Source organism: Lissotriton helveticus, chromosome 10 (genome assembly GCF_964261635.1).
Source record: "Lissotriton helveticus chromosome 10, aLisHel1.1, whole genome shotgun sequence".
NCBI classification, from domain to species: domain Eukaryota; kingdom Metazoa; phylum Chordata; class Amphibia; order Caudata; family Salamandridae; genus Lissotriton; species Lissotriton helveticus.
Window position 1 is genome coordinate 115,372,061 of NC_136071.1, and position 20,742 is coordinate 115,392,802.

The 20,742-nt window shown below is 42.8% G+C and overlaps 1 protein-coding gene across 1 annotated transcript in view; it reads right to left on the bottom strand.

Moving 5' to 3' along the window:
- The window catches only part of TEKT4 (tektin 4), a 117,592-nt gene that overhangs the window by 9,534 nt on the left and 87,316 nt on the right, over nucleotides 1-20,742 (bottom strand). The window contains exons 4-5 of the mRNA XM_078664189.1: nucleotides 16,458-16,680; nucleotides 9,822-9,976 (exon numbers count right to left, since the gene is read on the bottom strand). Of these exons, the coding sequence (XP_078520315.1) occupies nucleotides 9,822-9,976; nucleotides 16,458-16,680 (378 nt within the window). The remainder of the gene's footprint in view (nucleotides 1-9,821; nucleotides 9,977-16,457; nucleotides 16,681-20,742) is intronic.

A 20,742-nucleotide genomic window follows, 5' to 3' on the forward strand; every position in this document is an offset into this window, starting at 1 on the left:
ACCACGCGGTGTGCTAATAATAATATACCAACAAAAAAGACCCAGTCCAACGGACGTTAAAATGTGTGAGTTACTAGGGAAAATAGAACAGTCTATGTGTACTGATACCCATTCCAAGCCCCTACAGTTTATAAGGGGGCAATCCACTGCACTGCGCCCAAATCTTCCTTAAAACAGGCCCATTTTCCTTGACAGATATACAGAACAACACTAGATTGTCTGACCCACCGAGGTCAATACCATGGATCCACCCAATAATGTATGACCCGAAAATGTAATTAGAAAAAATGTGCGAGAAACAAGTGACACCTCACGGAAACACCACCATCGGGGTAACTGGTATGTAATTTCCAGACAAGCCCCTGTCTCATCATCGGTAGTCACCTGATTCTCAAAGAAAATAGAGAGAGAGTGTCCAAAACAAACAACCAAAAAACGTGTAACAAACAGTGGAAAGCAGAAGCATCTGCTAGTGACAAACACACAACACAAATAAGTGTATAAAACACACCATCCAGTTCCCTTGTCCAACTTTATTCATAGGGAAATGAATGTATGCTGTACATCGGAGCGTGGCTACGCTTCATAGATGATGTTTTCATGGTGTGGAAAGGTGAGGAGGACGAGTTGGAACGATTTTTCATGTGGTTGAACGCACGGACACTGGACATTAAGTTCAGCATAACATCATCAAAAGAAAAAATATCCTTTTTGGATGTGGAAGTCTTTCCTATTGAGGGTAAACTATCCACGTCTATTTTTGTGAAGCCAACGGACCGGAACAAAGCCCTTTTATTCTCAAGCAATCACCCGAGGAGCTTGCGAGAGAATTTACTGCTGGGACAATTTCTTCGCATTCGAAGAAATTGCTCCACGAATGAAGACTACAGACATCATGCTAAGAATCTAATAACAAAGCTATGTGATCGCGGTTATCCGAAAAAGCTGGTGTCAAATTGTATGAAAAGGGCACGTTGGACTCCAAGGGAGACCCTCTTGGAACGTCGTAATAAACCACAACTCAAACGTCATGCCAACCAACTAAAAAAAGTGATAAAACAAAATTGGCATCTCGTGAAAAATCTAGAAGAAGGACTTACTGAACCCCCACTTTTCGCGTTCAAAAAAGACAAAAGCATAGCCAATTTTGTAGTGAGAGCAGCTATTCCAAAGGAGGAACCTCCCACCATCAGGCAAATGATGGGTCTGAATCCCATCACAGGGCATCATAAATGTGGCACCTGTCTGTGCTGCGAGTCCACAATAGAGGGCTCTCTGTTTCAACATAGGGGCATATCATGGAAACACGATACACACAGTAACTGCAAATCAAGATATGTAGTATATGGAGTTATGTGCCCCTGCGGACTCCTGTATATTGGCAAGACCAATCAGGAGGCCCGCCAAAGAATTTCCCAACATAAATCCAGACTCAGAAATCGGGTTGAGACAGCACCACTGGTCAACCATTGGAACAGAATGTCTCATCAAATCAAGGATTTAAAATGGACGATTATTTCCAAGGTCGAGCGTGATCCCCGAGGAGGAGACTGGGATGCCAGGCTCTCCAAAAGGGAAGCGCTCCTCATTGTGAAATTCAATACGGCCGTCACCGGCCTGAATGAACTGTCAGAAATTTATAAACTGTAATTCACAGGCCAGCGGCCTCTTCCATCCCCCTGCTGTGTCCAAACTGTAGCAGTAGCCTCTGTCTGTCCCCTTTTGTGGTTAGTAGGGTGCCCACCGTTAATACTAATCGGGTCTTGGAGCCCGGAATTAATACACATAGCTTTTAAATCACAATGCGCATGCGCGGGAGAGTAGTGTCTCCCGCGAGTTCGACATCTTAAGCGGTTCTGCGCATGCGCGAAAAATCAGCGCTGCGGAGACGCCGAGACAGGCGACCGGAGAACGATCCACACCAGGTAAGATGAATATACGGAGGTTCCAGGGCTTTGCCACCCCCGTTTTACCAGTACTCCGTTACTAACGCTGATGCTCCTTTTGTAGGAGTCATCTAACGGATGAAGCGCCTCCGACCAAGTATACGAGCTGCTGTTGCAGGTAATTACTTGGACCCAAGAGACCACCATTCGAGGTCAAATAGCGCTACCAGTCGTTGATACATCCCTAATTTTTTATAGGTGAAAAGCGGTTCAATACTATTCCAGCCACCAGTGGGTCCATTTGAACTCTGACTCTCATTTCCTTCCGACCAAGCACATGTGCTGCTGTCGCAGGTAACTATTCGGACTCATGAGACCACCGTTCGAGTGTTAATAGCGCGACCAGTCTTTTAGACATTCCTCATCTTGTATAGGTGAATATCTTCGACTACATCCGTTTGTCAAGCTATAAAAATTATAAACCAGCCACCAGTGGGCCCAATTGGATCCCCGGAGCGAGCTAGGTAAGTCACCGTGCTAGGTGCCTTGTGCGCTTAGGTCATCTAGTATTGCCTACTATAGATAATGTTCAATCCGCTTACTTTTCAGTGTGTCTCCACCACCAGAAAGGTACCCTCTCCACGACAAACCGCTACCCGCTGCATTGCTACTATAGACTTTATACAACTCTACACCCTCCAAGTGGCCTTGTAGACCAGTGGGGTAAGCTGTTTGAGGGAATGGCTGTTCACTCTTGAGTGCCATATAGGCCACCATTTGAATTTTCTTTACTCAGAGATATTTCTCTTTTTTTCTAGATACTCTATTGGTCCTGATGAGAGTCCCCCTTCCAACTTCTGATTGGGACTCGAAACGTGTTGGCCCTTATACAGAGTGTTGCTCTCACTAAATCTAAAAGTCGAGAAACCCCGTGTCTCAATTGGTTTATACATATTGTGCTTTATCAATCAAGTTGATTGTGATTTAATTTCATGTGTATATATGTATAGTACATTGTACCACACGCACTGATTTTTTGAGCAACCTTTGTCTTTTTCTTTATTTTTCTTCATTTTTCCTTCCCTCCACTCACAATCTTTGTTCTGGTATCTTCACAAAAACTTAATTTGCCAGAGTTGTGTATATATGGACGTTTGCTGTTGAATGACTGTGACATGACTGACTAGTATGAATGATTTTTGTTACATAGGATATTGGTGTAGTATTTGTATATAAAATGTGAAATTCCATTTCAAATAATAACGTCAAATTGAATAAATAAATCGCTATTGATTGGCAACATTGCAGGTTGAAATGAGCTTTCTTCTCTGTTGAGTGAATTGTATTCTAAATTGGGATATCAGTTCAGGCACGTTCTTTTGTTATAGGTTATAGGTGCTCAGCCTAACTGATTAGAGCCGACTCTTTATTGTTCATACAGATTCTAGCGGGAACCCTCTCGCGAAGGTTGTGTTGTTACCCACAAATACTGTGTGGCTGACAAGAATCCAGCTCTTGTCTTGTTCTGGGGATATAGATATACTTAGATACTATCGCCCAAATACAAACGCACACTTAATATATTTTTATTGTTTGATTGTAATCCCCTTACTTCTAGTTATTTTTCAGTCCCCTATGGCTGAGAAAGATACCCTTGCTTTTTCGGAAGAACATATAAGAAATCTCTTGAGTGACCCCCCATTATTCTCTTCAGTTTCCCTCAGTGTCTCGGCCACTTCGCAAAATGAGACGGACAAGTTACTTAGGCTGAGAAAAAAACAAATAAGAACTGACCTACATGGTCATTTCCTTCTCCAGCATTTACGAGAAGGCACGATCCCGGGTGGTCTTCAAATTAAAAATATCCCAGTCATCTTTACCGAAGATCCCCTTTTTAAAAAAGGTTTCAGTCAGATAGAGACAAAGTGCAGTAGGGACCTTATGGTCCTGACTGTCGAAACAGCTGTCAGAATTTCAAGACAAGAGCTAGAGCAGATAGCCCAATTGGAATCTGAGATAAGTAGCAACCCTGCGATAGTTGACGCCAAGGCCTTGATAGATAAAGTAGCAAAGGAAATACAGGAATTCAAAGACTATAGTGTAACGCAAAAAACAAATCAATTCGAGAAAGACAAAAATAACTTTTCTCTGGAGAACGTATATCCGTTCTTACAAACCGATTTTTACACTAAACCAGACTCAAGGCGCTTTTTACCAGGGAACCGTGGCAGGTCACGAAATCAGTTTATTACCTTCTCTGACACTTCGTCATCAGGTGGCGATAGCGATAATAGTGGTAACACTCAAAACAGCAGACCAAATAGAAACCGCAAATGGAACCAGAACCAGCAGCAACAAAGCAATGCTCAGAATTCTTTTTTAGGGAGAGGCCAAACACGCCCGAGGGCGAAAGTGAGATGGGAAATGACAACCCGGCGACAACACTATCAAAATCAATAGTGTCACCCATTTTCAACCTCTCACCCAAAGTATTGACTACAGCAGAAGATAGTGTCCTCTCTAAGGGACTTTCGTTTGTACCCTCTAAACGTACGGATTTCACCAGGATGAAAACTGAATTTATTGAGTTTTGCCGAAAATTAAGACTCTTAACTTTCTTTGCGGGAAATCCCACTACTGGAACCCGTGAAATCACAGGGCTCCGGAATAAATCCACCTTCTGCCCCCCAGGACACAAGATACCTAAAGAGATCCTAGTCTTTGAAAAAACTGTACTCTCTGCAATTTCTGCAATGGAAACGCAGAAAAAATATGTTAAATATAACATCACAAAAGAACAGACCAAAGCCCTTATGGACCTACGGAATGATCCCACGATTACCATAAAGCAAGCCGATAAGGGCGGTGCTATAGTGGTGTGGGACACTTCCAATTACAACAATGAAGTCCTAAGACAATTAAATGATCAGGATTGCTATAGAAAGATTGGGAAAGATCCAACGTCTGACCTCCAGAACCAACTGTTTTCTATCATCAGGGAAGGCCACGAACAAGGTTTTGTAGGCCCTAAAGAATTGGAATTTTTACAAAAAAAACATCCAAAGGTACCTTTATTTTATATCTTACCAAAGGCACACAAAGACCCCAATAAACCCCCGGGCAGACCAATTGTGGCTGGATGTGATTCATTACTTGAACCGGTGGCCAAATACGTTGATGTTTTTCTCAAGGAGTTCATGAGCCATGTCAAATCATATCTGCAGGACACGACGGATTTTATTAATAAACTTAAAACCATTGAGTTCTGTAAAGACAGTGACATCCTGGTTACCCTGGATGTCACTTCACTCTACACCCAGATTCCGCAGGACGAAGCGGTGGCAGTACTCACCCACTTCCTGGATTTAAGAACTAGACCAGTACAGGTTCCAACTAAATTTTTGATTGATCTGGCATCGTTTGCTCTAAAAAAGAATTACTTCTGTTTTGGGAAGGAATTTTACTTCCAGGTGAAAGGAGTAGCGATGGGGTGCCCCTTTGCCCCAGAATTGGCAGTCCTTTTTATGTCACTCTACGAGGACGCTTTCATCTATGACAATAACCCCTTCAAGAACCACATCGGAGCGTGGCTACGCTTCATAGATGATGTTTTCATGGTGTGGAAAGGTGAGGAGGACGAGTTGGAACGATTTTTCATGTGGTTGAACGCACAGACACTGGACATTAAGTTCAGCATAACATCATCAAAAGAAAAAATATCCTTTTTGGATGTGGAAGTCTTTCCTATTGAGGGTAAACTATCCACGTCTCTTTTTGTGAAGCCAACGGACCGGAACAAAGCCCTTTTATTCTCAAGCAATCACCCGAGGAGCTTGCGAGAGAATTTACCGCTGGGACAATTTCTTCGCATTCGAAGAAATTGCTCCACGAATCTAATAACAAAGCTATGTGATCGCGGTTATCCGAAAAAGCTGGTGTCAAATTGTATGAAAAGGGCACGTTGGACTCCAAGGGAGACCCTCTTGGAACGTCGTAATAAACCACAACTCAAACGTCAGGTATGTGTCACCACATACTGTCCTAATGCCAACCAACTAAAAAAAGTGATAAAACAAAATTGGCATCTCGTGAAAAATCTAGAAGGAGGACTTACTGAACCCCCACTTTTCGCGTTCAAAAAAGACAAAAGCATAGCCAATTTTGTAGTGAGAGCAGCTATTCCAAAGGAGGAACCTCCCACCATCAGGCAAATGATGGGTCTGAATCCCATCACAGGGCATCATAAATGTGGCACCTGTCTGTGCTGCGAGTCCACAATAGAGGGCTCTCTGTTTCAACATAGGGGCATATCATGGAAACACGATACACACAGTAACTGCAAATCAAGATATGTAGTATATGGAGTTATGTGCCCCTGCGGACTCCTGTATATTGGCAAGACCAATCAGGAGGCCCACCAAAGAATTTCCCAACATAAATCCAGACTCAGAAATCGGGTTGAGACAGCACCACTGGTCAACCATTGGAACATAATGTCTCATCAAATCAAGGATTTAAAATGGACGATTATTTCCAAGGTCGAGCGTGATCCCCGAGGAGGAGACTGGGATGCCAGGCTTTCCAAAAGGGAAGCGCTCCTCATTGTGAAATTCAATACGGCCGTCACCGGCCTGAATGAACTGTCAGAAATTTATAAACTGTAATTCACAGGCCAGCGGCCTCTTCCATCCCCCTGCTGTGTCCAAACTGTAGCAGTAGCCTCTGTCTGTCCCCTTTTGTGATTAGTAGGGTGCCCACCGTTAATACTAATCGGGTCTTGGAGCCCGGAATTAATACACATAGCTTTTAAATCACAATGCGCATGCGCGGGAGAGTAGTGTCTCCCGCGAGTTCGACATCTTAAGCGGTTCTGCGCATGCGCGAAAAATCAGCGCTGCGGAGACGCCGAGACGGGCGACCGGAGAACGATCCACACCAGGTAAGATGAATATACGGAGGTTCCAGGGCTTTGCCACCCCCGTTTTACCAGTACTCCGTTACTAACGCTGATGCTCCTTTTGTAGGAGTCATCTAACGGATGAAGCGCCTCCGACCAAGTATACGAGCTGCTGTTGCAGGTAATTACTTGGACCCAAGAGACCACCATTCGAGGTCAAATAGCGCTACCAGTCGTTGATACATCCCTAATTTTTTATAGGTGAAAAGCTGTTCAATACTATTCCAGCCACCAGTGGGTCCATTTGAACTCTGACTCTCATTTCCTTCCGACCAAGCACATGTGCTGCTGTCGCAGGTAACTATTCGGACTCATGAGACCACCGTTCGAGTGTTAATAGCGCGACCAGTCTTTTAGACATTCCTCATCTTTTATAGGTGAATATCCTCGACTACATCCGTTTGTCAAGCTATAAAAATTATAAACCAGCCACCAGTGGGCCCAATTGGATCCCCGGAGCGAGCTAGGTAAGTCACCGTGCTAGGTGCCTTGTGCGCTTAGGTCATCTAGTATTGCCTATTATAGATAATGTTCAATCCGCTTACTTTTCAGTGTGTCTCCACCACCAGAAAGGTACCCTCTCCACGACAAACCGCTACCCGCCACATTGCTACTATAGACTTTATACAACTCTACACCCTCCAAGTGGCCTTGTAGACCAGTGGGGTAAGCTGTTTGAGGGAATGGCTGTTCACTCTTGAGTGCCATATAGGCCACCATTTGAATTTTCTTTACTCAGAGATATTTCTCTCTTTTTCTAGATACTCTATTGGTCCTGATGAGAGTCCCCCTTCCAACTTCTGATTGGGACTCGAAACGCGTTGGCCCTTATACAGAGTGTTGCTCTCACTAAATCTAAAAGTCGAGAAACCCCGTGTCTCAATTGGTTTATACATATTGTACTTTATCAATCAAGTTGATTGTGATTTAGTTTCATGTGTATATATGTATAGTACATTGTACCGCACGCACTGATTTTTTGAGCAACCTTTGTCTTTTTCTTCATTTTTCCTTCCCTCCACTCACAATCTTTGTTCTGGTATCTTCACAAAAACTTAATTTGCCAGAGTTGTGTATATATGGACGTTTGCTGTTGAATGACTGTGACATGACTGACTAGTATGAATGATTTTTGTTACATAGGATATTGGTGTAGTATTTGTATATAAAATGTGAAATTCCATTTCAAATAATAACGTCAAATTGAATAAATAAATCGCTATTGATTGGCAACATTGCAGGTTGAAATGAGCTTTCTTCTCTGTTTTGTGAATTGTATTCTAAATTGGGATATCAGTTCAGGCACGTTCTTTTGTTATAGGTACATATAAAAAGGCTGGTAGCTATTTATGCATACCATTACCTATTGCTAATGCCGACATGTTTCACTGCCACATCAGTTTTGGCAGTTTCATCAGGGCTGCACTATATGCTGCCACTCCACTCTTGGACACTTGTTCTGTATTAACCAGAGTCAGCCTAGTTGCTCATACCGGCCGCCCAGGGGTTGAAAGGGATGCAGGAGTACTCCAAACGTGAGTTCTCGCTTTCACTTAGCTTGTAGCATTCGTGATCACGCCACCTTCGCGCTTCATCTCCTTCCAAGCGCGAAGGTGGCGTGATCACGAATGCTACAAGCTAAGTGAATGCGAGAACTCACGTTTGGAGTACTCCTGCATCCCTTTCAATCCCTGGGCGGCCGGTATGAGCAACTAGGCTGACTCTGGTTAATACAGAACAAGTGTCCAAGAGTGGAGTGGCAGCATATAGTGCAGCCCTGATGAAACTGCCAAAACTGATGTGGCATTGAAACATGTCGGCATTAGCAATAGGTAATGGTATGCATAAATAGCTACCAGCCTTTTTATATGTACAGCATACATTCATTTCCCTATGAATAAAGTTGGACAAGGGAACTGGATGGTGTGTTTTATACACTTATTTGTGTTGTGTGTTTGTCACTAGCAGATGCTTCTGCTTTCCACTGTTTGTAACACGTTTTTTGGTTGTTTGTTTTGGACACTCTCTTTCTATTTTCTTTGAGAATCAGGTGACTACCGATGATGAGACAGGGGCTTGTCTGGAAATTACATACCAGTTACCCCGATGGTGGTGTTTCCGTGAGGTGTCACTTGTTTCTCGCACATTTTTTATAATTAGATTTTCGGGTCACACATTATTGAGGTGGATCCTTGGTATTGACCTCGGTGGGTCAGACTATCTAGTGTTGTTCTGTATATCTGTCAAGGAAGATGGGCCTGTTTTAATGTAAATTTGGGCGCAGTGCAGTGAATTGCCCCCTTATAAACTGTAGGGGCTTGGAATGGGTATCAGTACACATAGACTGTTCTATTTTCCCTAGTAACTGACACATTTTAACGTCCGTTGGACTGGGTCTTTTTTGTTGGTATATAGTTGAGTGGAGGGCGACCCAGCCCGATTTTCCCTCTTAGCTCCCATTGAGATTTTGTGTGCTAATAATAAACCTGCCATTAATTTGTATGCATCTGAGCCGTTTCATCATGTATGGACAACCATAACCCAATAAAAGAAGAGACTGAAGCATTTTTCCAAAGTACCACACATACTGTGAACGGACTCTTTATCTTGTCCGTTCTGTGCTGAAACTGAGTGAACTCCTCCGGATACATTTGCAGCAATGGTGTAGCTGGGGGGGGCTAGGGGGGCTGGCGGTCCGCCCCAGGTGGCACTTTTTGGGGGGCAGCAGCACAGATGAGAAATTTCAGCAAGTTCAAGGTAAGTGGTTTTCTTTATTTTCATTTTATTTTCCCTCGTCGTCATCTGTTGACTCCCCCCCCTTTTGCTCTTACCTGCACCGGCCGTCACTGGGTGGCAAACTCACGGATGGCCCAAGGCTATGATAGCATCAAGTCTCTACCAACTGTAAATATCGAGGGTGAAGCAGTGTCCATACACACAAGGATCAAATATTCAGAGAAGATCTGCACTGCATTTACCTGATCTGTGCTGCATCCTTGCAGAGCTCCACATTTGGCCTGAAGGATCTCTCATACAGCCTGGTCTGGGCCACTTTCAGTGGGGTCTCCTTGTCCTTGATGGCCTGCTTCAGAGAGGCAATGTTCATCTCCTGCTTGCCAATCTCTTCAAGGGTCTGCAGAAAGAATACATGTTAAATACCATGGCTAGCCACGAGCAGTGAGCACAGGTCATAGAAATGTATTTGCATTCCATGGTACATCCAGACATGGGCAGGATAAAGGACGTCAAAGTCCCATGTAATCTGTTTCTTTTTCTGAAACACATTTCTAGGGATAACAGATGAGCTATAACCCTGGTAATACCAATACTGCAGAGTGCAGTATTCACGGGTGCTGTGCTACTTACCCATTTTGGGTTTCAATGATCAGAATGAGTATGCACACACGATCACCACAGATTTAACCTGATTTGAGTCATTTTTCCCCATTCACAATTCACCAGGGGGCCGATTCACAGAACTACTCTGAGATAAAATCCAAAACTTAATGCTTTTGGTATTCACCGAAGGCATTTAGTAGTAGTAAAGTTAGGACCGCTAACTTTACTACTACTACACTGAGACAAACTCCTAACTTTACGACTTTCGGTATTCACAAAAGGCATTTAGTAGTAGTAAAGTTATGAGTCCTAACTTTACTATTACTAAATGCCTTCTGTGAATACCAAAAGTAGTAAGTTTAGGATTTTATCTCAGATTAGTTATGTGAATCGGTGCCCCAGTTTTTCCTGACGAAATGTGAAGGGAAAAAAATTTGCAAAGGGGCAGTAAGAAGGATTCTTTCAATATGTATAAGAAGGCAAATTAATGGTGTGAGCCCTCCCAAGCCTTTCCCTCTATCTTAAGTTCCACTCCTTTGTGCCCCATCACCACCATGTCTAGAGCCAGCACATCATGGACATCATAGGTGAGTCCATGTTCTCCTATCCCTCAGAGCTTGCTGTGCAGTCACTACAGAGCTAATCTATCCATAGACTGTATCATATAATTTATATAGCACTTACTGCCATTATGTGGGGCACTGAATCACTTTCCTACATGAGTAGTATGCTACACCATGTAGGGTGTATGTTCTGGAAGGATATTTTTATTTTGGTCTTGTGCGGGAAGGGTTTCAATGTTGTGCATGACGATAGCATGTTATGAAGGCCAGTGCTTAGCAGCTTGATGGATGACATATAGTTATAGATATAGATGAGATCTAGGCACGCAGTTTTTGTTTTTTTGTAAGTGGGCAGCTGTGAACAGGTCTGTAGATCCTTTTATGATATTTCTTTTGATCATACTCCACTTAGCTAGTTAATGCACTGGGTAACACATTCTGAGTCTCTTAAATTAAGGTTTATGGGCTGAGCAGGGAAAGTTGGAGGAGGAGATGGTGGGAAGATATGCTGGGATGGGTTTTCTTACTTTCATCCCATATATGATTGTTGTTGTGAGATGTCATGAAGCGGTCGTAGTGTGCAGCTGTTTGGCACTGCAGAGGTGGACATAATTTGTGTCCTCTGTTGGCAGATGGTATGTGGCAGATTTCTTCATTTATTCCATACCTTTGGGTTGGTGATGGGTGGTTTATTGCTGTGCATTCGCACAGCACTGGGTGATGTACATGACTTGTAAGGGGTCTGTCTTGTGTGACGAAGATCAAGCATCATAAGGGAATTATTTGCAGCCTGTTTGAACTACAATTGGCTTCCCAACTGCTGAATGTTTTGGCATTCTTATTAGTGTGAGCAAGGAGTGTTATACATGAATTCACATTACTATGTAATACCCAGGATAGACATGGTCAGCCCTTCCTAACCCACGTAAACATAGAAAGTTGTATACAGGTTGGGCTATTTCGTATCTGTGAACTGTAGACTGGAGATCGTACTTAGAGGAGCAATTGTTATTCCTGTGTTATGGTATGAAGTAGTTATTATGGAAATGACCACATGGTTTCACCTCTCTTCTGAAGTGTAAATGGTACAGAATTATTTGAACCTTGGTTTGTAGGCAGTTCCAGAGCTTTGTGGGATGTACCGAGAAAGTCATGCCTCCTATGTATTTCTTATAGTAAGGTGATATGAGCTCAGTGTCCTACTTTGTTTGCATTACTCAAATGTACCTAGTAGGTGGAGTAGTCTCTTTCCTTGGTGGCTCTGTGGATGATGCAGAGTGCCTTGAACATTGCTCTTCTAGCTACCAGTAGGCAATGTTGTGACTGCAGGACTGGAGTTATGCGCTGTCTTGGCTGGAGGAGGAGAAGGATTCTTGCAGGATTCTTTCAGATGTGTCTTTAATTAGCTGTATTTTGTGAATGCTGAAACTGAGGATGCCAATGTAAAAGATGTTGGCGGAGGTAATCTCGCAGATTAGAAGTGTTGAGATAGCTGGCAGCTTTTGTTGGCATACAAGGTAAGTGAGGATGCATCATCGTGCTTTCATTGTGTAGAAGATTCTCTTTGTGACCTTGTTAACATGGGAAACATCCTTTACGACGCAAATTTTACCACGCAGTGCCTTTACAACGCAGGTTTTTCAATGCAAGTCATTACAACGAATTGCGCTGGGGGGCGCTCTAGGATAGGTAATAGTTTAATTTACTATCCAACACCTTCCCTACTGTCCACGGGGACTGGAGTTGGAATAGTAAATTAAACTATTCACTATCCAGCACCCCCCAACGCAAGTCGCTGTAACTACTTGCGTTGAAAAACCTGCGTTGTAAAGGCATGCGTAGTAAAAGCATGCGTTGTAACAACGTACATCCATTGACATGTAGTATATGGGATAATTCTGAGTCCATGGCTATACCTAGGTTTCTGACTTCTCCAGGTGTCATAAGATGGGCCTCAAGCTCCTTTGCTAGTGTTATTTAGGTGGTTACTCTTCGCCTATGTACTTACTATGCACAGACAGTCCACAAGTTTTGATTTGCAGAGGTCTTTAGGCAGTCTATTCTTAGAACAACGTCTCAATCATGTACTTTGCTATAACAGGTGAGGTTGAATGATATAATCAGGTCAATAAGAGGGTTAAGTCAAAGTTGAATAATAGAGGAAAGATGATGAGCAACTGAGGACGCTAAGTGTAACGAATCGATGTGAAAGGTAGTAGGTATACCACATTTTGTCTCTTAGGCAAGAGGCAATCCATTTTAGAGCATTTTCACCTATTCCAAGATGATGGTGGACAATGTCAAATGCTGCAGATAGGTCCTGCAGCAATTGAGTAGCCACCCCAGTGTTGTCCACTGTACATTTTAAGTCATCCTAAATTAATATGATAGTTGACTCTGTTCCCATAACTGGTCTGAGTCATGATTGGTGGGATTCCATTGCCATTTTCCTCCATAAAATTGAAAAGTTGTATAAAACATTTTCACACTTTTCCTATGAATAGGTCAGTAGATATTGGTCTGTAATTTGCTGGGTCAGATGGATCCAGGTTTTTCTCTTTAAATAGTCTAATGTAGGTGGTTCTCAACTTGGGGAAATAACCTAGCTAGGACTTGAGTAATTTTCTGGCTACCACACCTGCCCAGATTGTATGAAGAATATCTTTAAAGACTTTTAGGAGTGCTGTTTCTGAAGGTGATCCCGAGAGTCTGCTTGCAATTCCAATAATAACGTTGAGGAAATCTTTTTTCTGAGAGGGCATTGAAAGTATTAAGTGGTGGAAGATTTATTTTGTTTCTTTCTATGGGGTCGAGTCATGCACAAGGGCTTTAATTTAAGGTAATGTTCTACTTTTTTTTAGATCAGGACCACAGGTATTTTGTCACAGAAGGCTTATGATTGTGGTGTTTCGATGTTTTGGTACTCTGTGTTGTGGAATTCTACTAGAGTCGTGTATAGTTCATTAGATGGTCAGTTGACTTCAATTATGCATATGTGCTGTCGTTTTGGGGTTCTGATGGCTCTTCTACAGGCTCTGTTATAATCATAGTATAATTTTGCCTTTTTCATGTCTTGATTTTCTCCACTTGTTTTGAGAGGTGTGTTTTCATTGTTCTGATGTTGTCATTGATCCATGTGGTTTTCCTTTGTGGTTTACCCTTGATAGATCTTTATCAGTATCTCATTGTCCAATGCAATGGAGTTCCAGGAGCAGATTTACTTTTCTTTCACACAACAATGCGCAGCAAGACAAATTGCTGTGATGAATTCCGTCAAAAGGAGAGAGCAGAACTGTGCTTTATTGACAAACATATGGTGCATTTCTGCTGTCTCTTAGCGCTGGCTCACATGTGCCTGCCTAGCACAAATGCAGGCATGTGCCTTGGTGCAAGCATGCCTGCCATACGGGCGGTATATTATTGGCACAGGGAGGGACACCTTCCTGCACAAAAATAATATTCCAAGCAATTTTCCTCATAGAATGTGTGCTGCAGAATACAGCATTTTGGCACAATCCCAGGTTTACAGACCTTTGAAAATATGGGATTGTGTAAAAAATTATGAATGGATGGCTCAGAATGCCCATACTCCAACCATGAAACGCCTCCCTGCCACAAGGTAAAGCAAGGCAGCAATATGCTCTGCCTTGCTTTACTTTACATTTAATAAACCACGCATTAGTAAATCCCACTAAAGGACTTGAGTTGCATTGAGATTAACTGTGTCAACCAAGGGCAAAGCAAACTCCTAGTAAATCTGGTCACTAGTTGCAAGAGAAATATACGTCTTTAGGTCCCATATTTATTGCTATTCTTCATAGATGGGAGTTGAGTATGTTGAGGTCTATATTTTTGTATCTCCTGTGTGTGCATCTGTTAGTAGTGGTTGTTGCTCTCTTTGAAGTGTTATTCTTGATAGGCATGTTAATCCTAAAGTTAATGATACTGTGATTGCTCCATATTACCCGGGATTTAGTTTGTCACTGTGGCCAGTCCCATGGGGGCAAATAAGATGCCCAGAGTGTGCCCCATGGAGCGAGCTAGACCAAAAACGATTTGTTAGAGGTTTAAGGCCTCAAGTTTGGTTGTGAAGTTAAATTCTTCCTTTCAAACCATATAGTGAGGGTTCCTAGAATGTATGGCTTGGGGTGGTTTAGATAAATCTTAGACAAAGTGTCTAGTAAGACTTCTTTAAATTTTGCATTGCTGGGTGGTGGTCTATATATTAAGGAAAAGGAACAGGTGAGAGTTGGAGTGGGGTAAAGTCTTATCAGCAAGTATTCACATGTGTTCATGGTGAGGTTTTGACGTATGTTATTTTTAGTGATTTTCAATTGGTGCCTGCCAGCTCTCCTTCAAATTTGACAATATGATTTTTGTTGATAATGCCAAAGTCAGGTGTTATGGCTTTGTGGTATTTGGATGTGGAACCTTCACTGGGCCATTTTCTGCAATGAAGGTGAGGCATAGGATGGTTCCTGAGAGTCAATCAAATATGTTTAAGCAGTTTTTGCCAATGGATCTTTCAGTGAAGATTAAGCATTTTAGTTGTTGCATCTCTTTCCTCTTGATGTGATGGTGCTTTGCGGAGGTGTAATCCAGTAAAGAAGGAGCAGCAAAGGCACAGGAAAAACGGTGAGGTGGGTTATGGAAATAATTTGTTTTTTAGCCAGAGGAGAAAAAGGGGGTAGGTTTCGGTTAGAGAATTCTGAGGTTTGAGAGGTGGGTGTTGTGAGGATTATTTGTGGAGGTGCTGTAGCTGCAGCATTATATGGTGGTTTAAATGTGGTGCGGAGGGATCTGAGAGTAAGCACGATCGGGCATGCTAGAGATCATTTTGTTGCACCTTCCCTTTATTTTTAATTTACTCCTGCCATATGACCTTGTGTGTGTCAGTTGTTTGGGTTGTTGTCTTTCAGTTAGTGTACTGGTTTTAACCACATCCGTGCTCGCGTCGGCCAACGGCGGTGCGAGCACTACCTGCTGGGTGCTGCGCACAGCCGTTGGCCGACAAGGCCCCGCCCACTCCGTCGAACGCCCACACCGAGGCGGAATTGTCGCCACAGTAAACGGGTTAATAGGTTGAGTAGTTTAAATGTGGGTGGTTGGCTGCATTGAAGATAAAACTATGCGAGGTATGGGTACTGGATTGAGTTCTTTAAGTCCTTGCGCGGGTGTTGGTTATTAGATCTGGGGTCTTGTGGAGCTGCTAGTTGGTACATGCAGTTGCTGCTGGTAACAGAATGGTGAGATAGTGGCCTGGGAGTTATTTTCTCCATCTGGAATCGGATGTGGGCTGCTCTTGTGCTAATTTTCCGATTGGTTGTTGTTTGTGTAATGTTAGCCAAGTTGGGCATAGTGGTTAGGTGTGATAGTCACCTGCAGCTTTATATTGGATATATTAACCATGTGAGTGTATTTTAGGGTCAGCACCGGTGATCAATAGCATTTAGAGGTGGCAGTAGATATTGACTGTGTTGATGAGTGTTTGCTTACCTGAAGTTTGAAGATGGAGATCAGAGTTTCTGGCTCTAGGCTACTTCCAGGCCCTAAAAGTCACAAATGTGCATCACCCTCAACCTGATCCCCTGAATTTGGGAACTTCTGCATCAACTAGTTTCTAATGGTGGTTTAGTCTGACTCGTCGATCTATTGTTCTAATGATAATAACTCCACGGTCCTCCAGCTACTGAAATGTAAGATAACACTTGCCTTTGTCAACTGGTTTACAAATTTGTGCCTGGCATCTTCCAGCTCCTCACAGCGCTTGGCAAAGGCCCTGTCCACGGCGGCGCACTGCTGTCGCAGGTCTTCCGCTATGTCTTGGAGAATGTTGTCGATAAGGGTCCGGAGATTAATGGAGGCCATCCTCTCATGCTCTGCCTTGCAGATGTTGTTGTGAGTAAAATCAGCCCAGGATTCTGGAGTAGAGGCACTGGATGAAAGGAAGAAGGCAGAGCATTTTACAACCTTGTGTGTCTGTGAACTGGTGTTTACCATCTATATCCTGTGTCACCAAGAGGACTTTAAAATATGAGAACATATCTCCTCCCTTGTATGAGTTGTAGGCTGCCAAGAGGGGTGAAACTAGGCTTCATTTGTTTAAAAAAAACTCTAATACCATTTGCTGGTTCAAAAGTAGAGATCTTAGTTAAAAAAAATCAGCCTGGATTCTTCGTTTTTGAGTCCGTTTCCCCCACCCCCTTTGTTTGGTACATGAAGTCTCTCCTCCAGCCTTTCTCTGTATTTAAATGTAATAGCCTGCTCTAGGGGCTAGGATCCCCCATACATTTTGAAAACATCTGTACGGAACTGTATCAAATGGATTTTTCATGCATGTGTTTCTAAAGTGTGCAGGAAATTCTGACCGCTTAGAAAAGGTTCACTGAAAATATTGGTCTGTGCCTCCCAAAGATATTTGTAAAGGGGAAAAGATTGTGCGTGGCAAGAGTGTGCCTCCAGACTGTTTCAACCAGGGAGTATATTTCTGCTTGTAGATCAGTCCAGAAACAAGCAGTTTGAAGTTTTTTTTCAAACAACACAAGTACTGTCTCAGCAATCATTCATCTTTCATCTTGACCGACCAACCGACCAAAATGATGCAAATTAGACGAGAAGTAAAAAAAAAAAAGAGGTTACGATAACACATTATTATATATATGGATAAATACAAATAGAAGAGTTAAAAAATAAATATGGATAAATACAGATGGAAATGGTAAAAAATATATACCATACAACCGGGAGCCTTAATTATGGGTAGAGATAGAGACGAAGCAAGAATGCGTACATCAAGTAGGGGCCTAAATCTTTGACTCACAAGTAGGGCCAGATGTACGGCCATTGGATTTAGTGCCTCGCAATTTGCGACAAATTGTGAGTCGCAAATTGCGAGGCGCTAAATCTAATGTACAACAGTGTCAGAGACACTGTTAGCAATTCCCAATGGGGCCGCAAAAAGCGAGGCTCATCAATATTCACGAGCCACTCGTAATTTGCGACCCATTGGGAATGGCCAGCCTCAGAGGGATGGTGGCCTGCTACTGGGATCAGCAGACCATCATGTCTGAGACTGCTTTTCAATAGAGCAGTTTTTTTGTTTTTTTTAAATGCAGCCCGTTTTCCTTAAAGGAAAACGGGCTGCATTAAAAAAAAGAAAAAATTCAACGTTTTCATTTAATGTTTTATAGGCAGGTAGTGGTTCCTGGGACCACTGCCTGCCCTGAAAAAATATTTTACCCTGCATTCCCAAAGGGGAAGGGGTAAACTGCGACTGTGTTGCGACCGCAATTGCTGTCACAAAAGAGTCATACATACTTGGAGGACCCGCTATTAGGAAGGAACGCCCTCGGGACGCCCCTTCCTAATAGCGACTCGCTATTCCTATTTAGCGAGTTGCAAATAATTTGCGACTCGCAAAATGATAATAGTACATGACCAACTCGTTTTTTGCGGGCGTCTGCGATCGCAAAAAACGGTGGTACATCTGGCCCACAGTTACACACAATTACGCCATCATCACAGTGATTTGCTTAGAACTGCACAATTTTCAGTCAGTTTCCAAGCTGGATTCAAAGCCAGGCTCCCAGGTTGACTTAGTCACCACACCAAATCTTCTTCCTTAGTTGGTGTAATAAAACATTCAAAATAAGTTTAAGTGTTGAAAATGCCTTCACAAATCCTTGTGAACACACATTCTTTTGCAATTTTTTCATAGGCATTATGCTGTTTCCCGTGCTGTCTAGTGAGTAGACTGAATGCAAATTATTGTGGTACGTAGGTATTATACAGGGGTCGAACCTTAATTACATTGGCTGTCGCTTAAGGTTCAGGTTTGTCTATGTGCATATGAACTATGGACTAAATAGTTTTTCTCCACGGTGTAATGATTTATTAATAGTGACGTATCTCCAGTGTCCCCATCAGGGTGGAACAGGGAGCCCTACTTATAAAACATGTATGTCATGGTCCAGATGATGTGTGCATCTCTTTTTTACTGTGGTATTGCTATACAAGTATACAAAGGGTTGCTGAATCTTCTTTTCAGTCATTGGCCCTTTAATCCTCCTTTTTTGAAATGGCTATGCCCTGCTGTGATAGAAAAGTGCCAATATTGCAAAGTACAACTAGCAAAGCCAGTGTCTGTTTGTGATCTGCAGGTTAAATATCAAAACAAAATTTAGACACATGCCTAGGTTAAACTTGAACTTATCACACATTATCTTTTTGTCCTAATGAAAGAGGGTTGGCTCAAGGTGCCTACATTTAAATGTGTGCATGCTGCACCAGAAATTCATTATGGTAAATAATGTTGCCAGTCATGTTTATGAAGGGGTTGAAGCTGTGTAAAAAATAGATTATATCTTTTTTTGGTGAGCGTCAACAGCACAAGACACTGCTGCAGGATTTTATTGAGAGATCTTGGGATAACCAGAGGGAGGCCTGGGCATAGACCATGTATGTGGGAATGTGCGAGAATGCCCAGGAGCTGGCTGCCCCCTTGCACTGAGATCCTGTAGCTCCAGCTGGTGGACAACACCTGCACCACCAGCCAGCGAGGTACTCCTGTCTCTACACCTGAGCAGATGCCCAATCATCTCTCACCGGAAGATCAAAGGTACAGCTAGCAGTCTTGGGTAGTGCTAGGCCTTTTGTCTGCTGAGGGTACCATGATTGGAGCCAGAGGCTGCTGAAGGGAATCCTCCCCGCCTGTACCCTTGAGATTAACCTAATCCCACAGGAATTTATAGGAAACTATAACTATACCTTTAACTATAGGAAATTCTGTACTCCATGCCTATAAACGTGCCTTCCTAGTGTGTTCTTGTGTTTTGAGTGACTGCCACTTATTGCAGTTTTGTACCTCTACTTGTATCTTGTATGCTTATGTAACATGCACACTTGTCACTTTTTCCTCTTGTAACGTATTGTTTGCCACCTCTTCTTGTATCTTGTTTGCTTCTGTTACATGCACAATTGTCACTTTTTCCTCATGTAACGTAACGTCTGCTTTTGTAACATGCCCACTTGTAATTCTCTCCTCATGTAACATTAACTGTTCCTATTGTGAAGCGCTCTAACACCTTCGGGTAAAGTCTGCCCTATAGAAAAACACACAACATACAGAAATAAATAAATAAAAACTCTACCCACATCCAGCCACTGAATTTAGGTTGTGCCTGCTGCCATCAGGCTGGGAGAGAATATAGCAGAAGGACTGGCAGCTGGATCACCAGTGAATAACTGCATTGTGCATGATGTCCTGAAGAAGCAGGGCATTGGTATGAGTTATATCCACTGACTGCAGTATTCAGAGTGACAGCAGCAGGAGCTGACAGTACATGATAGCAGCAGCACTTGCTTGCAATGGCAAGAGTGTGAGTTGCAGGGCATGGCACCGTTAAGACCTGCAGACACTGAAAGAAAGACTCAGTAACATCAGCAAGGCTCCAGGATATGAAAACAGTAGGAACAGCGGGGTCAATGTGACAGCTTCAGAAGTCAGACACATCTCTAACAGCATCTTAAGTAAATGAGTGTGACTACACAACTACTGTCAAACTACCACTGCAGTGAGAGTGGCAGTAGCACTCACACCTTCAACAATAACGAAACATCCTTTGCATCGCGGTGTTTACATTGCGGTGATTACACCGCGATGCATTTAGAACGCAGGCAGTACAACCTTCCCTACTGTACGCAGACTGGTGTTGGTGTTGGAATAGTAAATCTTACTACTCCTAAGTCCAGCGCCCTCCTGCGCAAGTTGTTGTAACGACTTGCGTTGTAAAAACTGCAATGTTACATACCACGATTATTTTGTTTGCGTTGTAACATCACATATTCTCACAAATATACCCGTTTTATTGGATTTAGCACCTGCTCCAAAGAACTGTGTGTAACCTACATCCTCTGCCCTACAGCTTCTGTCCGCGATAAAAGTTTGCACTACAGCTGGCATGTTGTGTCTGTTCTAAATGTATGTTGAGATTGCACT